This window comes from Chaetodon trifascialis, chromosome 2, assembly GCF_039877785.1.
Source record: "Chaetodon trifascialis isolate fChaTrf1 chromosome 2, fChaTrf1.hap1, whole genome shotgun sequence".
NCBI lineage: Eukaryota > Metazoa > Chordata > Actinopteri > Chaetodontiformes > Chaetodontidae > Chaetodon > Chaetodon trifascialis.
This window is the reverse complement of record NC_092057.1, coordinates 20,328,236-20,351,583: the sequence shown is the minus strand read 5'-3', so window position 1 is coordinate 20,351,583 and position 23,348 is coordinate 20,328,236. Positions and strand designations below refer to the sequence as shown.

The 23,348-nt window shown below is 41.1% G+C and overlaps 1 protein-coding gene across 4 annotated transcripts in view; it reads right to left on the bottom strand.

Moving 5' to 3' along the window:
• grin2bb (glutamate receptor, ionotropic, N-methyl D-aspartate 2B, genome duplicate b) overlaps positions 1-18,815 on the bottom strand; it is a 95,613-nt gene extending 76,798 nt beyond the window's left edge. For 3 of the 4 annotated variants that reach the window (XM_070973195.1, XM_070973211.1, XM_070973219.1), the window contains exons 1-3: positions 18,485-18,815; positions 13,079-13,544; positions 12,710-12,919 (exon numbers count right to left, since the gene is read on the bottom strand). In XM_070973195.1, the coding sequence (XP_070829296.1) occupies positions 12,710-12,718 (9 nt within the window). In that variant the 5' untranslated portion in view covers positions 12,719-12,919; positions 13,079-13,544; positions 18,485-18,815. Of the gene's footprint in view, positions 1-12,709; positions 12,946-13,078; positions 13,545-18,484 lie in introns of those variants that run through there. The other variant, XM_070973203.1, reaches the window with a different exon arrangement.
• Between the last annotated feature and the right edge of the window lie 4,533 nt (positions 18,816-23,348).

The following is a 23,348-nucleotide window of genomic DNA, read 5'->3' as shown; positions in this document are numbered from 1 at the left end:
TAAGCAGAGGGAGGTGACAGGCTCGGAGAAACACAATTAGTCATAGCCTGATGTGAAAATTGTGGTGTGTATGTGTGTGAGTGCACACACGTTCAAGTGTATCAGGAGAACAAATTTGGGCATATTTTCTGCATAGATAAAGACGAGGAATCTTAATGAGTATATGTTCATGCTCATATTCTAAATTAAGCACAGAGGAACACTTTAGGAGAGGGATAAATGAAGGGCAGAGCAAAAGACTCATTCCTCCTCTTTGCTCACACAACACCTTTGCTAATCTTTTATTTATCAAGCACCCCAGGTGTTGTGGAGCTGATCCAGTCAGTGCCGAAAACAAGAAGTCCAAGCAAAACAAGAGAGAAAGAGAGAAGTTGTGAGGAGGACTGAAGTATGACAGAGGTAGAAAGCAGCGGCAGAAAGCAAAGAGTAATATGTGGAACAGGGCGAGCACGAAGCAAAGAGGCCGGACAGTGTGGAAAACCAGAAGAGGAGGAAATGTGATCTTCATGTAAAAAAGCAGTTTGTCTAAAAGGTCTAATTACCAGAGGTTTGTCAGGCTTAATTGCAGGTGCACATGCTAATTGTAAACGAGCTGAATTCTCCACGGGGGCACCACAGTGGAGCCAAGAGAGAGAGAAGGAGAAGGAGAAGGAGGAGGAGGAAACGAGTGGGAGGAAGGCAGCAGAGAGAAGAGAAGAGAAGAGAAGAGAAGAGAAGAGAAGAGAAGAGAAGAGAAGAGAAGAGAAGAGAAGAGAAGAGAAGAGAAGAGAAGAGAAGAGGGGCGAGGGAGAGAATAAATAGAGACATACACAAAAGAGATGGAGGTGGAGGAAGGAACAGCAATAAGAAACCAAGAGGAGGGAGGCAGTGAGGGAGAGAGAGATGGAGGGAGGGAGGTGTGGAAGGGCAACACAGCTGAGAGAGAGATGAAAAGAGGACATGATTAGCACAGGATGAGAGAAGAAGAGTCAAGGGTGGGGAGGAGGTTAAAGAAAATTAATGAAAAAAGAGACGGTCTCAATCCACAAGACAAAAAGGATGGAAATTCTGCAAAAGGGCTGAAGAATCTACGGAGAGGCAACACCGGAGGGAAACTACTAGAAAAAAATCTTTCAAAATAATACGAGAAGTGTGACAGTGAACGAGGGCGCAGAAAGAGACAGAGACCCATTCGGATATGCCTTTCTGTGTAACAGCAGCGCTCGGTTTCCATAGTAACAATTCAAATATGCCTCCACATAGCACCCTGATGGACAGGAAGATACACACAACTCGCACATTCACGCTAATTCATGCAGTACACTGCATGGAGTGCGTGTCCTCTCCTAATAATACACAATTTACTTTTATTCAAGCTGGCGCATATGGCTGCACCCGACTCTCACTGACAAAAATAAAACGCTTGTAACATAAAATAAATAGCATGGTGCCTTCACACAAACGTGTGCATGCACACCCACATAGACGCATGCGAGGTGAGTTAATGCACTCCTGCAGATAGAGACGATCCACTTCTCCGCCTTTTAGCGTACCTCACATTAAAAATGAATCTCCAAAAGGGCTACAGGCAAATAAACAGAAATAACACGATGGAGGGAGCATCCTGCCAGCAAACAGACTGAGCAGGAGCTGCTGTGACATTTGGACTCATCAGAGCTACATAAAACGTCTCCACTGTCATCAATAGCCCCCATTTAATAACATTTAAATGTGGGCTGTCAAGAGTGGATCATATACTCAGAGCAAAAGTAAATCAGCTAACACTGCATCAACAAATCCAAGTTGACTCATGAATTTACGTGCCCTCCTGAGTCCATTACAGCACTTACACAGCAATTACAATGACATATGCAGCATAGGGAAAACATGCATAAGTGGCAATGAACAGCTACACAAAACACCCACATGTGTGCATGGCTTGTATCCAGTAATTTACCACAGACATGACTAATGTTGGACCCATTGCTCTGATAAAGACCCACATGCATGAACACTGAGCTGTGCAAATGTTTTAATGTACGCACTGTGGGTCGAGCAACAGCTCCGGTCAGACAGCATCTGTGCCCTCCTGATGGTGTACATGGCTTCTGCTTTTCCAACATGAAAAGACGCATTTGCCCTTACATACCCATACATGCTCAATTACACACACACACACACACACACACACACACACACACACACACACACACAACCAGGTTCATGTGCAGACAGCAGGCTCTGGGTTGAGCTGGGTCATGCCAATAAGAGAGAAGCACACTTAACATTTACAAAGAGCATTGATCACAGCACTCTGTCAAATGGCACAAGCCACCAATAGAATAAGCAGAGCTGCTTGAGACGCGTAGCTGCACACACTCACACTCATGGACTTCTAATCTGCCAATAAAGATTCTGCATGATCAATCAAGCCATGAACCATGAGCAGTGATCAGCTCGTCTCCCATCAGTTCCCATAGTAATGAATATGTGAGGGCTTTAATGGTTAATATTGCTGGGGATTACAGACTATAGTCTATATGCTGCAGTGGCTCCAAGCAGCAGCCTGAGACGTTAAAACTGAATCTGCCACGCTATTTAAAACACACGTAGGCCATCGTTATCAGGCTCTACTATATCCCTGGAGACTTGATGTGGTGGGCTGTGCTGTATAGCATTTGAAAGGCATTGTGGATAACATAAGCTGACAGGCATATCTATTAAGGAGCCCCTTTACATTCAGTGGGTGGTCAGTTACAGGTAAGAGGGGTACTTTTGTCAACTCCACTAAAGCACACACTGCACAAGACATGATGTCTAAATGATAACAAACAAACAAATAACAGTGTGCTTTAACAAACTCTAAAAGGCATTTTAACACCACTCAAGCTCCAATATATTGTCACAGTGTGACCTAGCAATGGCAAAGCAGGAAAATCTTTGAGAGCTGAATGTTTTCCTTTCATTTAAAGGTCTATTTTTCCCCTGGAGAGACCACAGCAGGTGACAATGTTTGACATTTCTGTTAACTGTCACAACTACAATAAGTCATCAATAATTCAAAAATGTACTTATTAACACTTATTACACATCCACCTCACACGTTTCCTATGATAAACGCTCTGTGTGGGTATAAAACTTCTGGTGACAAAATAAGGGCACTAACTCCAGTGTTACCCTGTGATTTAGAATACTCCTCGGCTAAAATGGTGTGTGGTCTTTATGTTCAACGTCTGTCCCGCTGAAGGGCCCTCACCGAAACAGACCTAAACATCACAGCAGCAAATCAGCAACTGCCTCACACATCTCAGTGTCCAGAGCTGAAAACACAGTAAGAAGCTGGTATTCACATTTCATTGCAGGTGACCTTTGCATACAATAAAAGGCAGCAGAGGAAAGGAAAATTCGATTGTTGACTTTACAAAGCATCCTCTGGGTTGAAGCACATCATTCTGCTATATCTGCAGCTGTGGCAAAATTCAGTGAACGATGAAGATAGTCTGAAACGGCATGTGTGTCCTCACTGGTTTAAGACTGCTCCATACTTGCCTTTTGTTTACTCGTGTTAAATAAAGACTCAAAATATAGTTGTTGAGTGGATGGCCAACCGTCTAAAGAAAAACACAGCTTCAAATCAGCTGCACCAGCATTGTTTTTGGATGAACATCATCCTGATGTGTCAGTCAGAGCTGTGTGACACTGTTGTGTTGAATCAGGTGATCAGACATCACGCAGCTATAATGACTATAATGAGGCGGTGCAAGCCAACACAAGTTCTATTTACATCCTCTGTAATTATTCAATTCACTCTTACAAAGTCAACTGTCACTGTGAGCTCGATGTTTGCTGTAAATACTCACTCTCCACTACAGTGCCATGGTCAAAATCTATTCAAAATACACAAACTCAAAGTTCACCTCATGTGTGTTGGCACGCCGCTACATCCCTGGCTTCAAGCAGGGCTTAAGCAAGTTTGAGCACAGCCTTAGTTTGTCATTCAGTACTTTCCAACTTCCCAACCCCGTCTGTGGCTGTCAGCACCGAGCCCATTTGTTCCCACTGAAGAGGTTAAAAATGACTCATATGTTTCTAGCTTCATTTTTTAAAAAGTGCTCAGTAATTTCCTAAACAGATGGGCGCTGAAGTTTTCAGCAAACATTACTCAAACAGTCACAAGCAATTTAGGGGGGACTATTTTCAGCTGTGGATTAATATACATTTGGTGGCCTGGTGAGTATTTACTACAGCAGGACAGTTATTTAGGATTGACTAGAAATAAACTACAGTGCCTGTTTTCATTGTAATGAAGGAATTTGTCACCAACTGCAACAGTTTGGCTGTACATCTTTAATAAAATGGAGGTCTATGGCACAGTATCAAGCTTTAGCTCCACAGGCTCTGATCAATTAAGCGTTGGTTTTGGTCTTTTTATGGGAATCGCTATCAATGACAAAAATATAGTATATGTTGTATATGTACATGCAGAATATCACCAGGCTTTGTTTACGAACAGGGTGGGATGAGGGACAGTAATCGACAGTGTGTATCATGATAGCATGTAAAGTTTTCCAGTGATCATTTCTCTGTTGAATAATAGTCACCTTGCGACTGTCTTGTGGAAGGAGCAAAATGCCTGAAAAAAATGCGAGTTTATTGAAGAGGGTCTTGGGTGTTTCATGAAGTGCACTTAAGTCTGGTCAAGAATCCTCTCTCTGCTAATTGCACTTATAATGAGATGCACTATGGATCTCTACTGTCGTACTGAGGCCGCTTCAGCTCTCTAAATAACATTATATGGTCTCTTCATCAGAGGCGAATGAACTGACCGAGACAGAGAGCGCACACACATGCACACGTCACACCAGTGCAATACGTAGGCACACATATATACACAAGAAAATATACACACTGAAAGGCAAAGGGATGAAGAAAACACGAGGTTGAGGCAGGATCCATCTATTCCCCCAAGTCCTCATTACCTCATTGAAGCCATTTATTCCACTGAGGTTATACAGTATCTCCTGCTCTGGACTTAATTTAGCATCAGAGTGACGTGTCCCTCTATGTGGTAATGCAGGGGTCTATGCAGCCTCACAGGGTCTGGACCACCACTGTGTCACAGCTACACAGTGCACATAGAGCTATGCCATGTCTCTGCAATATGTGAAATACGTCACAAGAGCCCAAGCCAGATGCCAGATGATGTTTTCTTTCTCTCTTTCTTTTGCTTTTTAAAGCGTATTATAACTCTCTCTGATACTATATGTTACTCTTTTTATCTGAAGCAGCTCAGTCTATAAAGAGCCAATCACACACTCTTCTCAACCTCAACCTCGGTAATATGTTTTTCTCAGGTTTCTTTCACCGGCCTTTCTGAGAAGCTGAAGCTCAATATTGGAGTTTTCTATCCACATTCTAGCAAATTTGGCATCTACTGCTTTTTATCAGTGGCAAAATGTGAGCTACGGCTCTCTTGAGGACTTGATAGCAAGCCTATGGCACTTAAGACTGAAGAGACAAGTTGGAATAAAAGACTGGAAATCCACTTTGTCTGTGTTAAAATTCCATTTAATTACCAGAGGCCTCACACCGGCACAGGACCTTTATAGTCCCCAACAAGGTGTCCGCACACCTCTGCCAGCACTTGTAGCTGCACTGCCTGAAGCAAGCCCTCCAAGCCACGCTGCGTCATTTTGTTGAATCTATTTAAGTGCTCTACAAATAATGTATCCAGACTGTTACATAGTGATAACAAATATCAAAGAAAGCACACTTTTGATGTGTCTTTGAGCAGGTCTAAATGATCCAATAACATGTCAGTCACCACAAAGCCCTCTGAGCGTTTGTGTGGGTGTGCAAAGACACTTATTACATGTAAGGCTGGGACATGTTGTTATTTTCCTGTTCTTCGAACAAACTTTGTCCATTTGTTTGGTTTTCTTTTTTTTATCCTGCAGTCTGTGCATGGCTAAAAAAAAATGAAAATTCAAGTTAGGCATTTGGTGATTTTTGGACCAGATCTGTCCAAAAAACTTCTGATGATATTTTGGTAATTCTATAAGATAAACCAAACAAAACACAGAACAGAGAGGCAATTACAGAATAATGCTGATCAAACACTGCTGTTTATCTTCAGTCAGTGGACACATTGAGCCCTACATCTGTTTTTTTAGATTCCATGTTCTGCCCTCTAGGGGTTAATGGGTGATTCTTACCAGTATTTAGGCATGGTGACTGTTTTAAGTATCCCCACAAATGTAACACAATCCAGCTGCATATTTAGCTGCATATTTGTGGCATTGTATATTCATGTCTCAAACTCCAACTACAATATTTTTCTGTTTGGAGAACCTAGTTTGCATTGTGTGAGCCAAGCAGACAAGGCAAAACTGTAATATGCACAGCTGTTTAAAAGGTGTGACAAATAAAGTGACTGGCTGAGCATCAATTATTAATCATTACTACACCTCTATTTTCATTCCGCTTTATCAACTCAGTTTGTGCACAGCTTGATGTTTGTATCTGAACTAAAATAGAGAATGTGCACTTACACTCTTTCTGGCCTTGAGCATGTGACCTAGCGCAGATTTTGGTGATTATAGTGGTAAAGAAGGATCAAAATACAACTCAGGAGAGCTTCCTAAATTGTGTGTTTTCTGTTGTTTTTCGCTTTCACTTACTTCCCATTTTGCTCTCAGCATTACATGTCGACATACCTCAGAGTATTTTATTTGATACTTATACAAAGGAGTCTTTGCTCATTTAATGTTCATGTCTATAAAGCAAACCCTATAAGACACATTAAATTGAGCGTCAAAGACTTGTTCATCTGGACTGGACCAACATCTTTGTGCAGTGGCTGGTCCTGGTCATTCACACTTCATCAGCTCTCTCAGATTATTAGCCAAAAACCATCTCATTCATTATGATCACAGCCACATTATTTGAGCAGGGAATCAGGCCATGATTTTGGGCTTTCATTTAAATCCAAGTGGATCTACTGATTCTCTCTGAACTGGCTCATCTAACAAAACCTTTTAGATTGAGAAACGCCTCCCTTGAGATTTGTCGCTGCTAACCTGAGACGTAGAACTGATTACATCCTCAACTTTGTCTGGGCATGAAATTCTTTATGGTTTTGATTTATAAAGGATTTCGTACCAACTATTTGAATTTTATGAGAGATTGCCATAACCAGGCAACGTGAGGGAGCTTATCTAATGTTATATCGTTCAGATTTCGGAGCTCCATGGGTAAAAACACATTCATATGCACAGCTGCAGTTCTCTGAAACAGCTGGGAGGATCCATGACACAACAGCAGACTGAGAAGGCTTCTAAACTCTTGACTTGCGAATGTTTGTTAACTAATCAATATCAAGTCTGCTTTGTACATTTGTTTGTTTGGTCTGTTTTGTAGCTTCATTGTTTTTTATCCTCTACACTTTTAGAGGTATTGAACTGGACTGCACTACATTGACATGTCTTCACATTAGAAACACTGCAGCTGCAACATCCCTGCAAACTGCAGTCCCAAAACTCATTATTATCTTTGATATTACAATCACTCTTTATGTAAACATTAGATACCACACATATTTCCATCAAACTCAGGCTGCAGCAAATTATCATTTTCTCAATTTCGGAAGATTATCGTCTAAAATGTCAGAAAAATGAAAATGTCTTTAATAATTTCCCAAAGCGACATTTTCAAATTTCTGGTTTTGTCCAATCAAAGTTAATTTTCTTATCACCTCGGCTCATTATCCACCATGAACCCGGAGCATTTATTTGACGATGCAATCTCACAAACCTGATCCAGCAAATATAAATCTCAGTAATATAAAGCAGCACACTCGCCTCCACTTAGGCCCAAATGTGGCAGCAGAGCCGCAGACACATGCCCTCGATGTTCCTTTCCTCACCTTCTAATTTACTCTCCCATGAGGTTTGCTCCATCTTTGCCTCTGTGTCACTGATTACCTGTCCCTCCGTTTTGTTCGAAAAAAAAAAAATGAATAAACTGACAACTGCAGCTCTTCCTCACTGAGCTTGTGTTGATCCTTCCTGTTTGTGTATGTGGAGGGGTAATTTCCTCCTGATCCCTGCAGATGTCTGCTCTGCAAACCCACTCCTCTAAAGCCTCAAGTCAAGGCTAATGAATTGGCAAGTTGGCCCCACAGAGGGTCAAATGGAGACAGATTCATTGAGAAGAGGTTAGCAAACACAGCCTTTGGACTTGTTAAATAGTTGCCACCAGTTAACAGCACCGCTAACAAGTTGTGAAATATCAACAAGACAGCAGAGCAAGCAGTGCAGAAAAATCCAATTTTGACATAATAATGATAAAAGATGGAAATGAAAACAATAATTATATCCTTCCTTGCCACAGGTATCATAATTGGTAATACATGAATGAATGAATTAGCCACCAGTCAGATCTGAACCTGTCAAAATTTCTTCCTAATTGAAGTAAACTAAGGCTGTTGATGAGACTTATTTCGTCTCCCGATTCAATCAAATATTTTGGGTTCCTCCTCTTTCTTTAATCCTCTCCCTCTCCCTCGATGAAAACATAATTATCTCCTGATCAGCCCCTCTTAGTGAAGCCATGTGCATGATGTGATTTCTTGTGAGTCCTGATGTCTGTTTCTTGTGCGCCTTTTGAGGACAGTATCATCAAATATGACTCAGTCTCGCTCAGCTATCTAACCCCTCATCAGTTCCTCTCATCTCCACACCTCGACCCTTTTCTCAGACCATAGAGTTCGCCTTTTATTCCAATCAGTCTCATCCATCCGTCACAAAATGTTGAAATCACACGAAAAAAAACCCATTCCATGACTCTCTTCCCTGACTGTCAATGGAAGAGCTTCAAAAGCCTCCTTTTGCCGTGGAATGAAAAGTGACAGTTTCTGATGAAATTTCTGCTTGTGCCAGCCCAGACATTCTGATCATGTTATTAGTGAACATCTACAGGGTGACAGACAGATCTGTGGCTATATTTCTGCATCTGACACCCCAATAAAAAAATAAAATGACTTCCAGAGCCATAGCCACAGTTTGTTTTGTGTTCAGTTTAAGCAGAGCCTGCACAGACAGATATCAGCTAAAACTGGACGAGTGCCTGCCGTCTTCAGTAACAGAACAGCACACCAAGAAGCTGAGCAACCTGGGTACAGGCAGCATCACAGTGTTGGGCCCCCTTTTCTCTATTCTTAGCTCTCCCTCCTTCTCTCACAGTCACACATGACTAGGTTATAGAGGATGATAGAAAGAAGAGGCATCTTGAGTTTCTGCTCTCACAAAAATGGTATTTACACTCCAGTTTTTAAATACTGTCTGTCTTTTTTTCTACCCACCATTTAAACGTTCAGGGAAAAAACATTAAATCTCTAAGTGTCTGTATTCATATTCAAAATTCACAGTGTGCCATATAAGCACAGTAGTCAGTGCCTTGTGCTCCAGCAAAGGGCTGCATGCCCTGTTGCCCTCAGTAAGCGAGGCTATTGCTGCTCTCTTTGTTAACACAAAATGGAAAGAACTACCATCCAAGATTAACAAGAACCAAGACACCAAATCACAACACCAGTGATGCATTTTTGGATCTGGCAACATAGATGCAAAAATCATGTATCACAGAGAGGCTGTGTGCTGACATTGTAAAATGTAACTGCCTTATAGTAACATTAGCTTGCAATATGAAGTGAGACTAATGGAAGCAACATTAATTTTACATGGTTTGATACAAGGGCACATGGCTCGCATTTCAATTAATTCAGACCAATTATGTGTAGGATGTTTAATTAGTTCAAACTTACTTTCTGTTCTTTTTATTGACATTTTGAAGTCTGTAGTTTGTGATGCTGTTTGACTTAGTCTACCATCATCGATACCAACACCAACCACACTGTATCGGAAACACCTCCCTAGCCCTCCAGAACAAACAGCAAAGTCTAACCTTTATGATTGAAATGTTGCTTCTGAAAAAAAAAGTAAAGTGTGAGCGTGTGCAAAGAAGGGTGCTCTGGGTATCATAAAGGAGCTGACGTACACACACACCCCAAATCTCAACAATGCATTGTGCAGACCTGCACGTCAAGCAAGCTGATTGGCTGATCCAACTCCTGTTGAGAGGCAGGTTGAAAACAGGGAAATAAATGGTGTGATTTATGGTGTGTACAAGTATAAAAGAAAGGCCACATGAAGGAGCCTTCATGCAGTCAGAGAAGCCTGTTTCAAGCTTTAGAGTTTTAGCTATGAAAACCGGCAACTGAGTCAATAATATATTCTGATTTTTTCTATTGTGCTGCGTAGATCCTTTCTCGAGAAAATCTGAAAATGCATGGATGACGGTTTTTCTGAGGCATTGTGTAACTACTTTGCACTTCTCTCCCGCTCTCTCTCTCTCTCTCTGCCTCTGAGTAAACAATAAACACCAGGCTGCTCAGCACCTGTAATCCTTCAACGACTCAATCAACATTTGTAAAGCTGGTCACACGAGGCTCGTATCCAAAACTGACTCAGCCGGCTGTCTGCTGTGAGTCCCAGTGTCAACGTCTTGACGCCCATATTATTCGTGACACTTCACTGCCGCCACTCTGTTCACAGTCCACCGATCAAAACAGGGACCATGCTGCCCGCCTGACATGAGAGCCAACGCTCGGATCCCGTAATCCCCTCTACCCAACCCACTCTCCAAAGACATGCAGCATCACGACACTGCAACCGCACACCCCTCTTAGGCCTTGTTGCTTACACACTGAGAGCTACATCTGTCTACAAAGCTGCCTCCTTCATCCACTGTCAGTGAAGCTCCCTCTGGATTTACCGCCTGCGCCTGGATCTTTGCCTGTCTCTTTTTCTGTCTGCCACGCCTTAACTCCTTGCTTGCTCTCTGTCATGTTCTCTACCCTGTTTTTATTTATTATTTATTTATTTTTAGATGGGAAATCTGCCCTAGAAACACAGTTCACTTGCAGCCATTTCAGGCCTGCGGTGTCAGCCAATACCCAACTGTTGAGACAGAAGATGAAGTTTTGATTGAAGTATTGTGGTGATGAATTTGGGAGCTGGAGAGTGAAGTGTCTGTGCAGCATATGTGAGTAAAGAGTAGGTCTGTGTCAGTGCTGAAGCTGTTGTGTTGTGAGAGGGAGGGACATAGCCAGCTGTCACACACCTCCTCGAAGTCACGCTTCAACATCATAATTAGATAGTTACATCAGATCGTGAGTCGGTGGATGCAAATGTGGAAAAGCTTAGCTTTGTGAGCATTAACTATTCTCACCCAAAGCTAAAAACAATCCAGCCAAGACTCTAATCCACAATGCCACCAAGAGACAAATCCTGGACTGGCTCCATTGGCAGCAGCCGGACGCTGTGAGAACGCAGGATTTTGCACATTTTCTGTTGCGAAAATGTTCACACGCACAATGAAAACGACAGAGTTCAAACACACGTTCTGCTGGTCGAAACGTTCACTCTGTGCTGATGAACGTCATGTGTGACTTCTCCTTTTGACCTGATTTTGCTTTATCTGGCCTCTTGTACTCTTTGTCACACTGCCTTTCAGACAAGTCTTTCCATTATCTTTACACGCCCCTTCAACTTTTAAATGTGCCTTTTATCAGTCAAACTCCTGAGCGGCTGCTGAAAGGAACACAAGCGCAGCAATAAAACAGGCTCCAGCTTTCCCACTCGCTCACTTTATACAGTTACTATTGTCTAGACCTGTTTTCCCTTGTGAAGCAGCACAACTCTGCGTTTTGATGGGCTTATTGAAGCTACTGCCTCGTTATCCCTTATCTCAACACTGGGCTCCCTCACAAAGCACAGTGAGAAAGAAAGTGTGACGAAAAAAGACAATTTGTCTTTTGCACCATGGATATTTTCCCCTTATCCTCTTGTCCTCTTTCCTGTCCTCCGTGGCTCACAATGAAAACACTTCCATAGGCTTCCACACATACAGTACCTTTAAATTTGATTTGTGCACATGCTGGGTTTTATTTGTCTAGCTATTTACTAATTAATCTAAACTAGCCAAAAATCATACCCCACACAGATTCTTGAAATATTTTTTGACGTCCTTTTGTTTAGAGGCAATTTCTAGAATATATTATTATGAGGTGATGTGCGGGGTTGCTGTCACAAAATTGCACAGCCCAGTGAGCTGCTACTTTATACCCTGTGAATATAAAGCTCAGAGATTCCCTTATTTGATCAAAACAAACCTCGAGGCTATTATCTCAAGAAGCAGCAGATGTGTCGGCACATATTACACAATATCGTATTCTCTAATATCCAACATGAAACATCTGTAGATGTGTTTCGACCCATTATTTCCACCACCTCTGATATTTTACATGACATGAAATTATCACGGGTGATGACAAATTGGAGGCAATTAATGGACAACACAGAAATGATGGTGACTCAATGCGGAAAATTATTTTTGATTCTCAAATACAGATACAAATACAGGACTGCAGCTGGAACGATTAAGCAATTAATCAATTAGCCAGTTGTCATAAAAAATATTAGGCATTTCCAGCCCCTCAGATGTGACAATTTGAGCAATCTGAAGGCGTCACCTTGGACGTTTTATAGACTAAATGATTTACTGATTCATCAATAATGAACTCATCAATAATGAACCTAACAGCCCAAGTTAGGCCAGTTTCAGGACAGACGCACAAACACAATCCAGTTCTTAAGTGGAATCATTGGCCTACCTTGAACATTGCCAGCCCGGATCTCCTCACTGCTCTTCAGAACTGGCATGATGGAGTGATCTGGGATTCGACTCCTCCTCTCATAGCCTCGGATGAAGGGATGGTAAGCAGATGAATTCACACGCAGAAGACTGAGGTGGGGTCTCACAGGGCGAAGGAATGAGTGGTCTCAGGTTGAATGAGGGTGGAGGTAGGCGTGAGGGAGGACAACTGTTTTCAAAGTGTAATAATATGTAAAAAATTCACAAAATCATATCATTAAATCTTTCATTCAAATTCTAATGGTGTGAAGACTGTACTTTGAGGACTGCTTTGAAATATGATTTTAAGCATGAAGAAAAGAGGAACATGCTGAGAAGCAGATCTAACCTGGCTGATATATTGTTTTTACTCAGATGTTAAAGGAATGTAAAAGTTGACCAAAATGCCAGCTTGCGAGTGAACTTGATGAGAGAAACTTTAAGATGATAGATGGTGAGTGATGAAGGGACGCTCTTTCATTCGTCTCTTTCCATCCAACTCTCTCTCCCCTTCCTCCAACGCTCGTGATACAGCTCGCCGAGGTCTCCTCCCAGAAGTCTGCAAGCGTGTGAACACAGTTGCCGTGGAGATGAGGAGATGAGCGGCAGCGTGTGTGTGTGTGTGTGTGTGTGTGTGTGTGTGTGTGTGTGTGTGTGTGTGTGTGTGTGCGTGTGTGTACTCCTTCTTCTTCTTCTTCTTCTTCCCTCCCCTTCCTTCTTCTTTGGCTTTCTTTCACCTCCTTGCCTTCACTTGCTTTAGCCTGTCATGATCATCAGTTTGCCAGCGCGCTCTGTGCGTATCTCTGTCTCTCAGTCTGAAGGGCAGAAGAAGAGAGGGGCAGAGTCAGAAGGCAGAGCTCAGCTGTGGATGGATGTGTTGTTGGTGAAGGCTGAATGCCACTGTGTACACAAGTCAATTGCCTCTGAGGTCAAGGCTTAACTCTGTCAAGCCCCTGTGTCTACATGCCCCTTTTCACAGCACTCTGTGCTGAGTGTTGTTGCCTGTCATATTACTGTGCCATTTTTCCATGTGTGTATTTGATTAGTCAGAGGTTTTGACATACTGTTTATACCATAGTATATCTATGGTTACACTGGGGCTTCAATTCAACTGATTCATGGGTTAATGGGTTTACTGGCTTTTTGTATGATTGCTGCATCAATGTGATGAAGTACCTTGATTTGATCTGCTTATATTGTGTGAATACTGGGACACTTTTTTACACGACTCCCCCTTGACCTACATCATCTTGCATCTTTGACATGTGATGTATTTAAATTTGTGTATTTTAATCAATACTTGTGCCTTTATTGATATGAATATGTTGATATTTTGTGGATGTTAAGGTGGTAAATTAGGGTCCTTGGGATGCAATTAATTTCTGTTAGATAAAAAATTGATGAACCCTTGCTTTAATCCAGTGTGAAAAAACACATTCAAGGGTAAAACATGAGCAGCATCTCTGTTGATTCACTTTACATGTAATGCTACCACAGTATAAGTGGATTTCAGAAAATAACATATAGGAAGAACAATTACGCAATTTTTTTTTTTTTTTTTTTTTAATGGCATTAAAAATTTAAGGACTTTCAGTGGCAAGTGAAAATAACTTTGGTGTGGCTGAAATCTCTCCAATGCAGTTGAAATGACAAGTCGATTAATCAATTAGTCAATTGACAGAAAATTAATCAGAAAGTATTTGATAATTGACTCTTTAAGGAATTTTTTTCCATCTTTTTAAAGGTGAGCACTTGCGGGGTTTCCTTAGAGTTCAACAACAGTTAACTAAAAACAAAGACATTTTAAGACGTCACCTTGTTCTCTGGGATATTTTTCACTATTTTCTGATATTTCATTGACTAAACACTTAATTAATCAAGAAAATAATGGACAGTCTTCAACAGATCAAAGGAGTTGTCATTTTAATATGTATATGCTGGCAGGGATATGTCTATATCTAGAAAGGTGTGTGTTTATCTGTGTATTTTGAGGAATATGTAGGTATACACAATTCAGCCTTAGGAAAATTGTCAGAGGATATCTGCATGTGTAGAATTTTAATCCTGTCTGGCAGCATAATGAATTATTCATTTAACACATTTTATTTACAAAAATCCATCTTTCTGACTCTGACTCCTTCAAAGTCTAATCATCTCTGACTCTCATAGTAGTATTAAAATGACATGGATAGCTTGACTCACGCAGAATAATACAGTATATCCTTAAAAACTGTATCATAAAACTACTGAATAAGGCTTATTTGTTAATTCAGTTTCCTTGCTTGGTTATGTGTCAACAGCTTTTGAAAATGCTGAATTGTTATTTGGTGTGAGTCATTCCAGCAAAGGTTTTAAGCAAAATGTTTGTGTGTGTGTTACTTCCTTACTTGAGTACAACTTTTCATTTGCTTTACAGATGGCACCGTTTTGATGTGAAATCAAATAAGTGTTTTGTGCTCCTGATATGCGGCATCTAAAGATCTCAGCAACCTTAACACAGTCTTAATGACTCCTCTTTTGAACATAAATCCTTCATTAGACTGAAACCCAAGAGGTGAGCGTGCCCTTTTAAGTCTTTATATTTAAACTACTGTGTGCTTCCAGCACGGCAACATCCCACCACTGTTTTGAAAGATGTCCTAAATCATTTAGACTGTTTGGGTTTAAAGATGCTCAGTTAAAATCAACTTGAAACTTTTAGGGCAGGGGCCCACTCTTTTGCTCTGTTAATGGAGAATATTTAAGAGGAAGCCCCATGAGACCCTTGCTATGTTTTAAGATTGCATATGAGCAAAGAAATCCGCTGATATTTCTAAATACTAAGTGACAGCAGACACTTGAGTATTTTGTGTTGTTCAGGTCAGTTTCTGGCTCTAGTAAAATTTTAGTACAGGCAAAAGATACTCGACAGACTGGATTCATACTTCAGTTTGGCAATACATTTGCTTTTTATGTGAAAACAATTCAAAAAGAATTTCGTTGGTTCTTGTTTTGATGCATTCTTATCATCTTTAGGATACAGCTATTTATTGATTAGCTACTTACATGACAATTTGAAGTCTAAATAAAATTGGTTGTAGAAAAGCTAACACAGCATTGGATCACTTAGGCAATATATGATGCACTCAGACATACAGCCTAGTATGTTATATGTATATAGTGTACAGTATATCCATTAAGGTCATGCTGGAGAGTCTGATACAGTAAACCTGGTGCATGAGTCACATTAGATTTGTGATTCATTTTCAGAGATCTGTTGCAGATCCATCGAGCAGGAAACAACAAGAAATATAATGGAGAAGAGGAGGAAGACATCCACATACCATTGGTTAACATACCTCAACCAACTCAAATGCACAATAACGAGAGGAAGAGGGCTAAAATTAATGCACATTAATGCATGCACCTGCACACTGCACTGGACTAATTGAGACAGTCAACTGATATAAGACAATGGGGACAGATTTAACCAAATTAACAGTGTGAATTAACTTGGGGTTGGGTTCTGCCATGAGATAGAAACAGCCCTTGTGTGAGAAATGCCTCTTGCTCAGGACCACCAAGTGATAAGCGTGAAATTCTTCAAAATACAATAGTAAATAAATAGAAACTGGATAAAGATCAAAGGCATGGCCTGAGAAACAACCAATTAGTCACAGCAGGGTGAAAAAAAGGCTTGACAGTACAAGCAAATGTAGTGGAAAATATAAGAAAAAGACCCTTCCCAGAGAACCTGCTGATGAAAGTTCATGCAGAATTTCCATCATATCATGCAGACGTTCAAATGCGCACACGCATGCACACTCTTGTTCAATTAGCTGTGCTTTTGCACACACGCACGCACACAGTGCACACACCTACAGTTCATGCATGTGCGAATAAGAAGTGAGTGCTATATTAATTCTCTACTCACCTAATTAACTCTTTTCTGTAACACATAATTTATAGACTGTAGTGGAGATGTTTTACAGAGGAGCAGAGTTGAGACATAAAAGCAAAGACAGAGCAAAACGAGTGGTCCTTCATAATCCTTCATGATGGCATCCCACTCTCAGAACAATGAAGGAAGAGGTATTTAGCCACTTTATCAGTCCATAAGAAGAGGGAAAAAGGAGACTAAAGTGGCTGTTGTGGGTCTACGTTACTAGGTGTAATTTTTCACCTTAAGGCTGAGCGCACAGTCAATTTCAGGTAGATGTCCACAGATATATAAGCTAAACTTACAGTGTAGCAGTGGTAATGTCTTAAACAGCACTCCCAAAAAGGTGTGGCAGTGAGAAGAACAGACGAAGCATCAAACACAATGTAAAGAGAGGAGGAAAACGTGACAGAGCAAAAGAGAGAAAAGAGAGGGGCACTGATGAGATGGGATATTGACTTCTATCTATTTTTATCTGTCTATCAGTCTGTCTCTATCTACAACCTGCACACTGTCTATTTACGCTTCAAATCCACTGCAAGGCATGACCCACTCAATCCACTGCTCAACATCCAGCTAATGCCAACCGGTCTCTCTTGCCTGACAGAAGGTGAGGATGAAGACAAGTGGAGGGGGAAGAGCTTCAGAAATGAAAAATGGCCAGTTCTGGATGAAAACTGAGGGAAGGGAAAACTGAAAACATGCAGGTGGACAAGGATTCAATTCTGAGAAATATTTTCAAGATAATGTGTGTAATACGTGTGTGTGTTTAGGCTTTAAGATGTGTGTGTTTGTGTGTTGGGTTGTATGAGAATGGGCAGTAAAAGAACTAATGACTGCTGATGGACCGGCAGAATGAAAATGAGCACAAATCAAGCATGAAATAGGATACACTCTTAATGACTTGAGAAGGCCATTAGCAGCAAACTTTGAACGCAGCTCAATACACGAAGAGAATAACATTTAATTTAGTCTAAATATCCCCAACTTTGCCAAATTACAATTAAAAATAAAAGGATGCCAAAGTGTCAAGAAATGAATTTCATTCTCCCTCAAAACTGAACTTAATTTATCTTCCCTTGTTACTTCGCGACAGGTTGTGAAACAAACTGATATCTCTGTCAAATGGAAAAGGGGGCATGACATGTGGACAGATAAAAACATTCCTCAAAGACAACGATCAAAAATGGTTGCACTTTGACAGAATGAGAGGAAGAGATGAGGAGGAGGATGTGAAAACCGAGTGAGGCCAGACCAATATCAACTCACTGAACGCTGCTCTTTTAGGCATAGTTTAGTGTGCGAGTGCATGTGTGTGTTAATGTGTGTTTTATGTATACGTAAAGCACACACAAATACACACAGACAGACAGATAGACAGACACTAAACAATAGTTAACCTACCTAGAATAACATTTAAGAATCCCACGAGAGTGTGATGCAAAGAAAATGGGTGTGGAGGGACCAAAAGAGAAGGAAAAGGGAAAAAAAGAGTCATTCATGAGGAGTTTTTTTTAGTTGTCTTTGAAGAAAATTCATCCAAGTTCATATAAAATCAGACTTAAGAGACAGAAAGAGGCGTAGGATGGGGAATAATGAAGCTGTGGCAGCAGTTAGAAATGTAATGGCAGGGAGAGACCGACAGGTATGATATGGTTTGGTGAAAGGGAAGGAAGAGTGGAGAGGAGGAAAGAAAGGACAAAAATGTAAAGAAAACTCCTCCCTCCTTTCTCTTTTCTCTCACTCATAAATAGAGGAAATTATACACCAAATAGATGGAGAAATAGATGAGGAGGCAAATGATGGAGAGAGAGACTATATGAAAAGATGAAGCACCTCCCAGCACAGCGATGAGGAACAAAAAAAATATAAAACGAAAGAAAAAATTGAATACTCCAAATCCTTCCGTTTTTGCTCTGTTTAGTAAGGCGAGGGAGGGGGGAGGTTGTCAGTTTTATCCCCCCACTCTCTGCAACTGGTCAGTCTTCTTTTATCTTCTGTCCTCCTCACAGCAAGGTGCTGCCTTCCCTTCAGATGAGCTGTAACCCTTTGCCAATACAGCTGTTGGACATGGCACTCAGGCTGGCTGCATGGTGGGGTGCTGCTACCCAGAGATACAGAGAGTGGAGCCGAAACACACCTCTGGCTGGCATAGAGCGCAGAGCACAACTCAAACTGCGCTCACTTGCTCTCCTCCCCCTCATCATGAGAGAGAGAGAGAGAGAGAGAGAGAGAGAGAGAGAGAGAGAGAGAGAGAGAGAGAGAGAGAGAGAGAGAGAGAGATGTGGAGGTGGGTCCCTCTATAGGACTGTGAATTTGACTGATGCTACAGTAAAGAGGGACTGCTGCAACAATTGTCAAGAAAATTATTTCTATATAGAAAAGCAATGGCTCCCTCTATTGGTACTCTGTGCTCAGAGATTTAATAAAAATGCTCAGCTGTGAATATCTACTGAAAGATCATCAGTTCAAGAGTAACCTCTCCACAAGCAACATATTCTCAAAAAGGCTTTTTCTTTTTCAAAGCATTGATGTTATTGTGTCCCATCCTTGTAATGAGTCTACTGAATTTATTAAAGTCTACATCAGCATGATAGTGACTAAACTGCTGTGCCCTTTGGTGTCAACACCAAACTAACAGCCTGGTTGAAGGCAATTTTCCATTTTGTTAGTTTTGAAAATTCACGTTGCTACAGAATGCTTAAAGTTTAGAAATATGTCTCCAGAATGGGATCCTAACATTTCAGGTAAAATGTATTTTACACATAAGAAACTACAGGAGGAAATTGCTAAAAAATAAATTCCAACATCAATTGTGGAAAATAACTATGTACAGTACATTTATTGAAATACAGTACCTCTAAAGTTCAGAGCTAGCTGACTTTATTTTACAGGTATAGTCACATTACAGGATAAGACACTGTATATTAAGTGGTTCAATTTTGCTACATCTTGACCAGCTATAACATTATTACATAAAACAAAAATGTAATAAAAATACAAAATATAAAACCTGAAAGAACACTGAAAGGGACAGTTCTGTGTAACAAATGTATTTGTAAAAGAAAAGAAAAGAAAAGAAAAGAAAAGAAAAGAAAAGAAAAGAAAAGAAAAGAAAAGAGGAAACTCTCTTGAGGAAATGTCAAATAGTCGGGGGTACTGTTTCTACAGCTCAACAAACTTTCACCTGACAGCAGCAACCTCAACATCCCTCCTCCTCCTCCTCCTCTTCTTCACCATGTTCATCCTGACTGTGCTCTGGAGAGAGAGAGCATCTGATTGGTCGATGCTCATGTCGAACATGTCATGAGAGGTGTCACACTAGACAAGTCAAGACAAAAGCTATGATTGATCAGAACTCTGGTCATTGGTCAGCCAAGACAAAAAAGTCTCAAAATCGAGCTAGCTTCATCTGGTCTGATTCAGGTATAACAGTAAATAACACCATTATATCCGAAACTTTCATGGTGGCAATATAACATTAGTTGAAATAACTAAATTGATAATTCCTTGATTAAATAAAATTCAGGTCAGAATTTTATGTGTTTTTTATTCAAGAGATAGAATCAAACACTGAGTTTGTATGAACTAGCTACTGGCTAGCTAATTTAGCTACTTTTCATACTTAATGTTAAAGCTACTTAAGCACGAGACAGACATGCAAACTAACTTACCATGATCTTTAATGAAGCAGCAGTTCATTAGGACGCTCAGCATGATCCAAGTTTCCGAATCACAAAATCATGAAAATATGTTAGTCCTTTTAAATTTTTGACAAATTAACAGTCACAGTGACTGAAGCCTGGAGACAGAGTTAGCTTACTTGTCAACCCTCCCATTTTCCCTCCTTCTCTTCTTCCTGTTTAAATATCGTCCTGTAAATCTCTTGTTAAACTTTTGCTCAGAAGATTTGAGTGGACTCAAAAATGCAGTCCGGCAGACAGTTTATTGACAAAAATACTCAAACTTAAGGCGAACCCGTGGTGAGCAGTTTGGAGGCAGAGTGGGATAACTGAGGCTGGACATGGCTGGCAGGCAAAGGGAAGAGAAATAACACAAGGAAAGTCCAAAAGCCAACGAGGCAAACAAAATCTAACAGATATTCAACAAAAGCACAGTCCAGGGAAACAAAGCAAAGTCCAACAATCACAGAGTACTGGAAGAATACTCACAAGGGGATATGCTTGACACAGGAGAGATCAGGACAAGCTGGCAACCAGAGGTGAAGAAAGCCAGGCTTATATACTGCTGGTCTGATGAGCCTGATGTGCAGCAGGTGTGCAGGTGATCAATATGCCATACTGATTTTAATGTTGCAACTAATATGCTGAGCATAAGCGTGCTCAAGAGGCGCAGAACCACGCTCCACCAGTGACTGCATTTCCACTATCTCCACCATCCATTACCATCACCATCCTCTTTCATGTTTTCATTTATATAATTCAGGGATATTCACAGCATTTTGCTTTCAACCAGGTATATGATTCTGATCACCTAATTTTAGTCACTTAATATAGGAACTAGTTCATCCAGTCCCTGTTGCTCTGATATTTTAAAGCAAGTGGTTGTTAAATTATCAAATTATTATTATATCATCATAATTATTAGTGATTCAGTGCAAAGCACTGAACCACTATTGTTCTTCTGCGTGTTTCTTCTTCTTCTTCTTCTTCTTCTTATTCATCTTCCGTACTTTTTTCGGTTTGCTACTAGTCATAAACGATAGCGAGCACCCAGGCAAATTATATATCAAAACGTGCGGCTCGATCGGACTCGGTCTGCTATTATTTTTCTCTATAGAATCCGAAAAAATCCCATTCAAAGTAAATGGGAGACGGCAACAAACGCGAAAAAATCTCCCCCTTTTTCAAAGGACTACTGCTCCGGCATACTTTCACGTAGAGACGCCATTCCAACTTTAAAACGTAGACACAAGTCTCGTCTATTGATGTAGTAATTGTCGTATTAATAGGTCGAATAATTTTTGAGCAGTCGTCGTTCAATGACCGTGAGCGTTTTGAGAAAAATTTTGAGTTTATAATGGGTGTGTATTGCACGGAATGTTCGCGCTAGAGTGGAGGGGATTAACTGCCAGAGTGGAGAGAAGCTCTGAAAATTGTGTGAAACCTTCGTCTTTCCACGCTCCTCCAAAGCACAAATTTCGCTGTACGTGCGTGAAACTTTCCAGGGTTGTAGTGCCGCTTGCGCTGATTCTCACGATGTGCCTGGCTAAGCGATAGAACTTACGGTTTTTGAGTTCTCAGCCCCTGAGTGAGGAGAGCGCCTCTGACCTTGCCCATAAGGTCCAATACGAATGAAAAACAGAAGAGACAGAAACCAGCCGTTTTTTAACTCGCTGTAAAATCGGCATTTTTGAGGCCAGCGAAAAAAGAAAGTGATCAGTGTGTACAGCAAAGCCTTGTAGCTCTCATGGTGAAGAAATTTCGGCAATAGGAGTTTCGATGTTGGCGTGAAAAGCGTTTGTTCGGGGGGTGCGCAGAGGCCAAATTCAGACGTTTCTCAGACCCTCACAGAGCCGAAAGGGCTCGTCACCACAGCGACCGCTGGAGATTATAATGGGTGTGTATTGCACGGAATGTTCAGGAGGGAGCAACTGCCAGAGTGGGAGAGAGCCGGAAAAAAATGCAGATTTTGTCTCTTTCCACACTCCTCCCAGCCACAATTTACAGTCCACATGCATGATTTTTTCCAAGTTTGTAGACAAATTTGTTCTGTCTCTCACAATGTGCTCAAAAACTCTGAGGGGCTTACAGAATTTGAATTAGCAGCCTCCAAATGCGGCCACGTCTGTCTCTGCTCCTCATTGACTCCAATACAAAGATTTTCTGAGAAAAGCAGAACGGACCCCCGTTTTAAACTCGCAAGCGTCTGCGAAATACCGACTTCAGAAACACCGAAATCACACCGAACCGTTCGGGAAGTCCTGATAACGATGACAGTCTGTGTTTTGTTCTGATAGGAGCTACCGTTTTGTCAGCAAAAGCCCAAATGTCAGACCAGTGCAGAGGCAGATAATCACTTTCTCTCCATCTGAATGCATAAGTGTCTGCTGCCCTGATAGCAGGTGTCTGTGTGTGCACCTGTCTGAGTGGATGACATCATGGATCAGGCCACCTCAAATTGCTGTAGCAACCTCTGAGCCTCAGTACTTCTGTGAGCACTACTCTCCCACATACACACACATACGTAGCTTCAGCTGCAGCTATGCAGTGGCTTGCTAACCAGCCACAGCCTAGCCTATTACTGGTGAGTTGTGTTAGTGAGGTAATGAGTGGTGTTGGCCTGTTAGCATTAGCCACAATGTTAACATGCTAATGCTAACATGAGGTCCTATGGACTTGTTGGTGCATGGAGGTTTGACTATTGATGTCAGGTTGTTGTGCTAACATGCTAATGTTAGCATGCTAATGCTAACATGCTAACATGCGTTAAAATGAATGTACATTGCGTTCTAATGATGGTTCAGAGGTTTTTAATGTGTTATTTGACATGCTAATGTTAGCATGCTAATGCTAACATGCTAACATACGTTAAAATGATGGAGAAAGGCATTCTAATGGCGTTTGAGACCTTCTCAATGTGTTTTTTGACATGCTAATGTCAGTTTAGCATTGTCACTGATAGGCACGCACACGGCCCGAAGTTTGCGCACTGTATCACTCTCCAAATTTCCCACCAA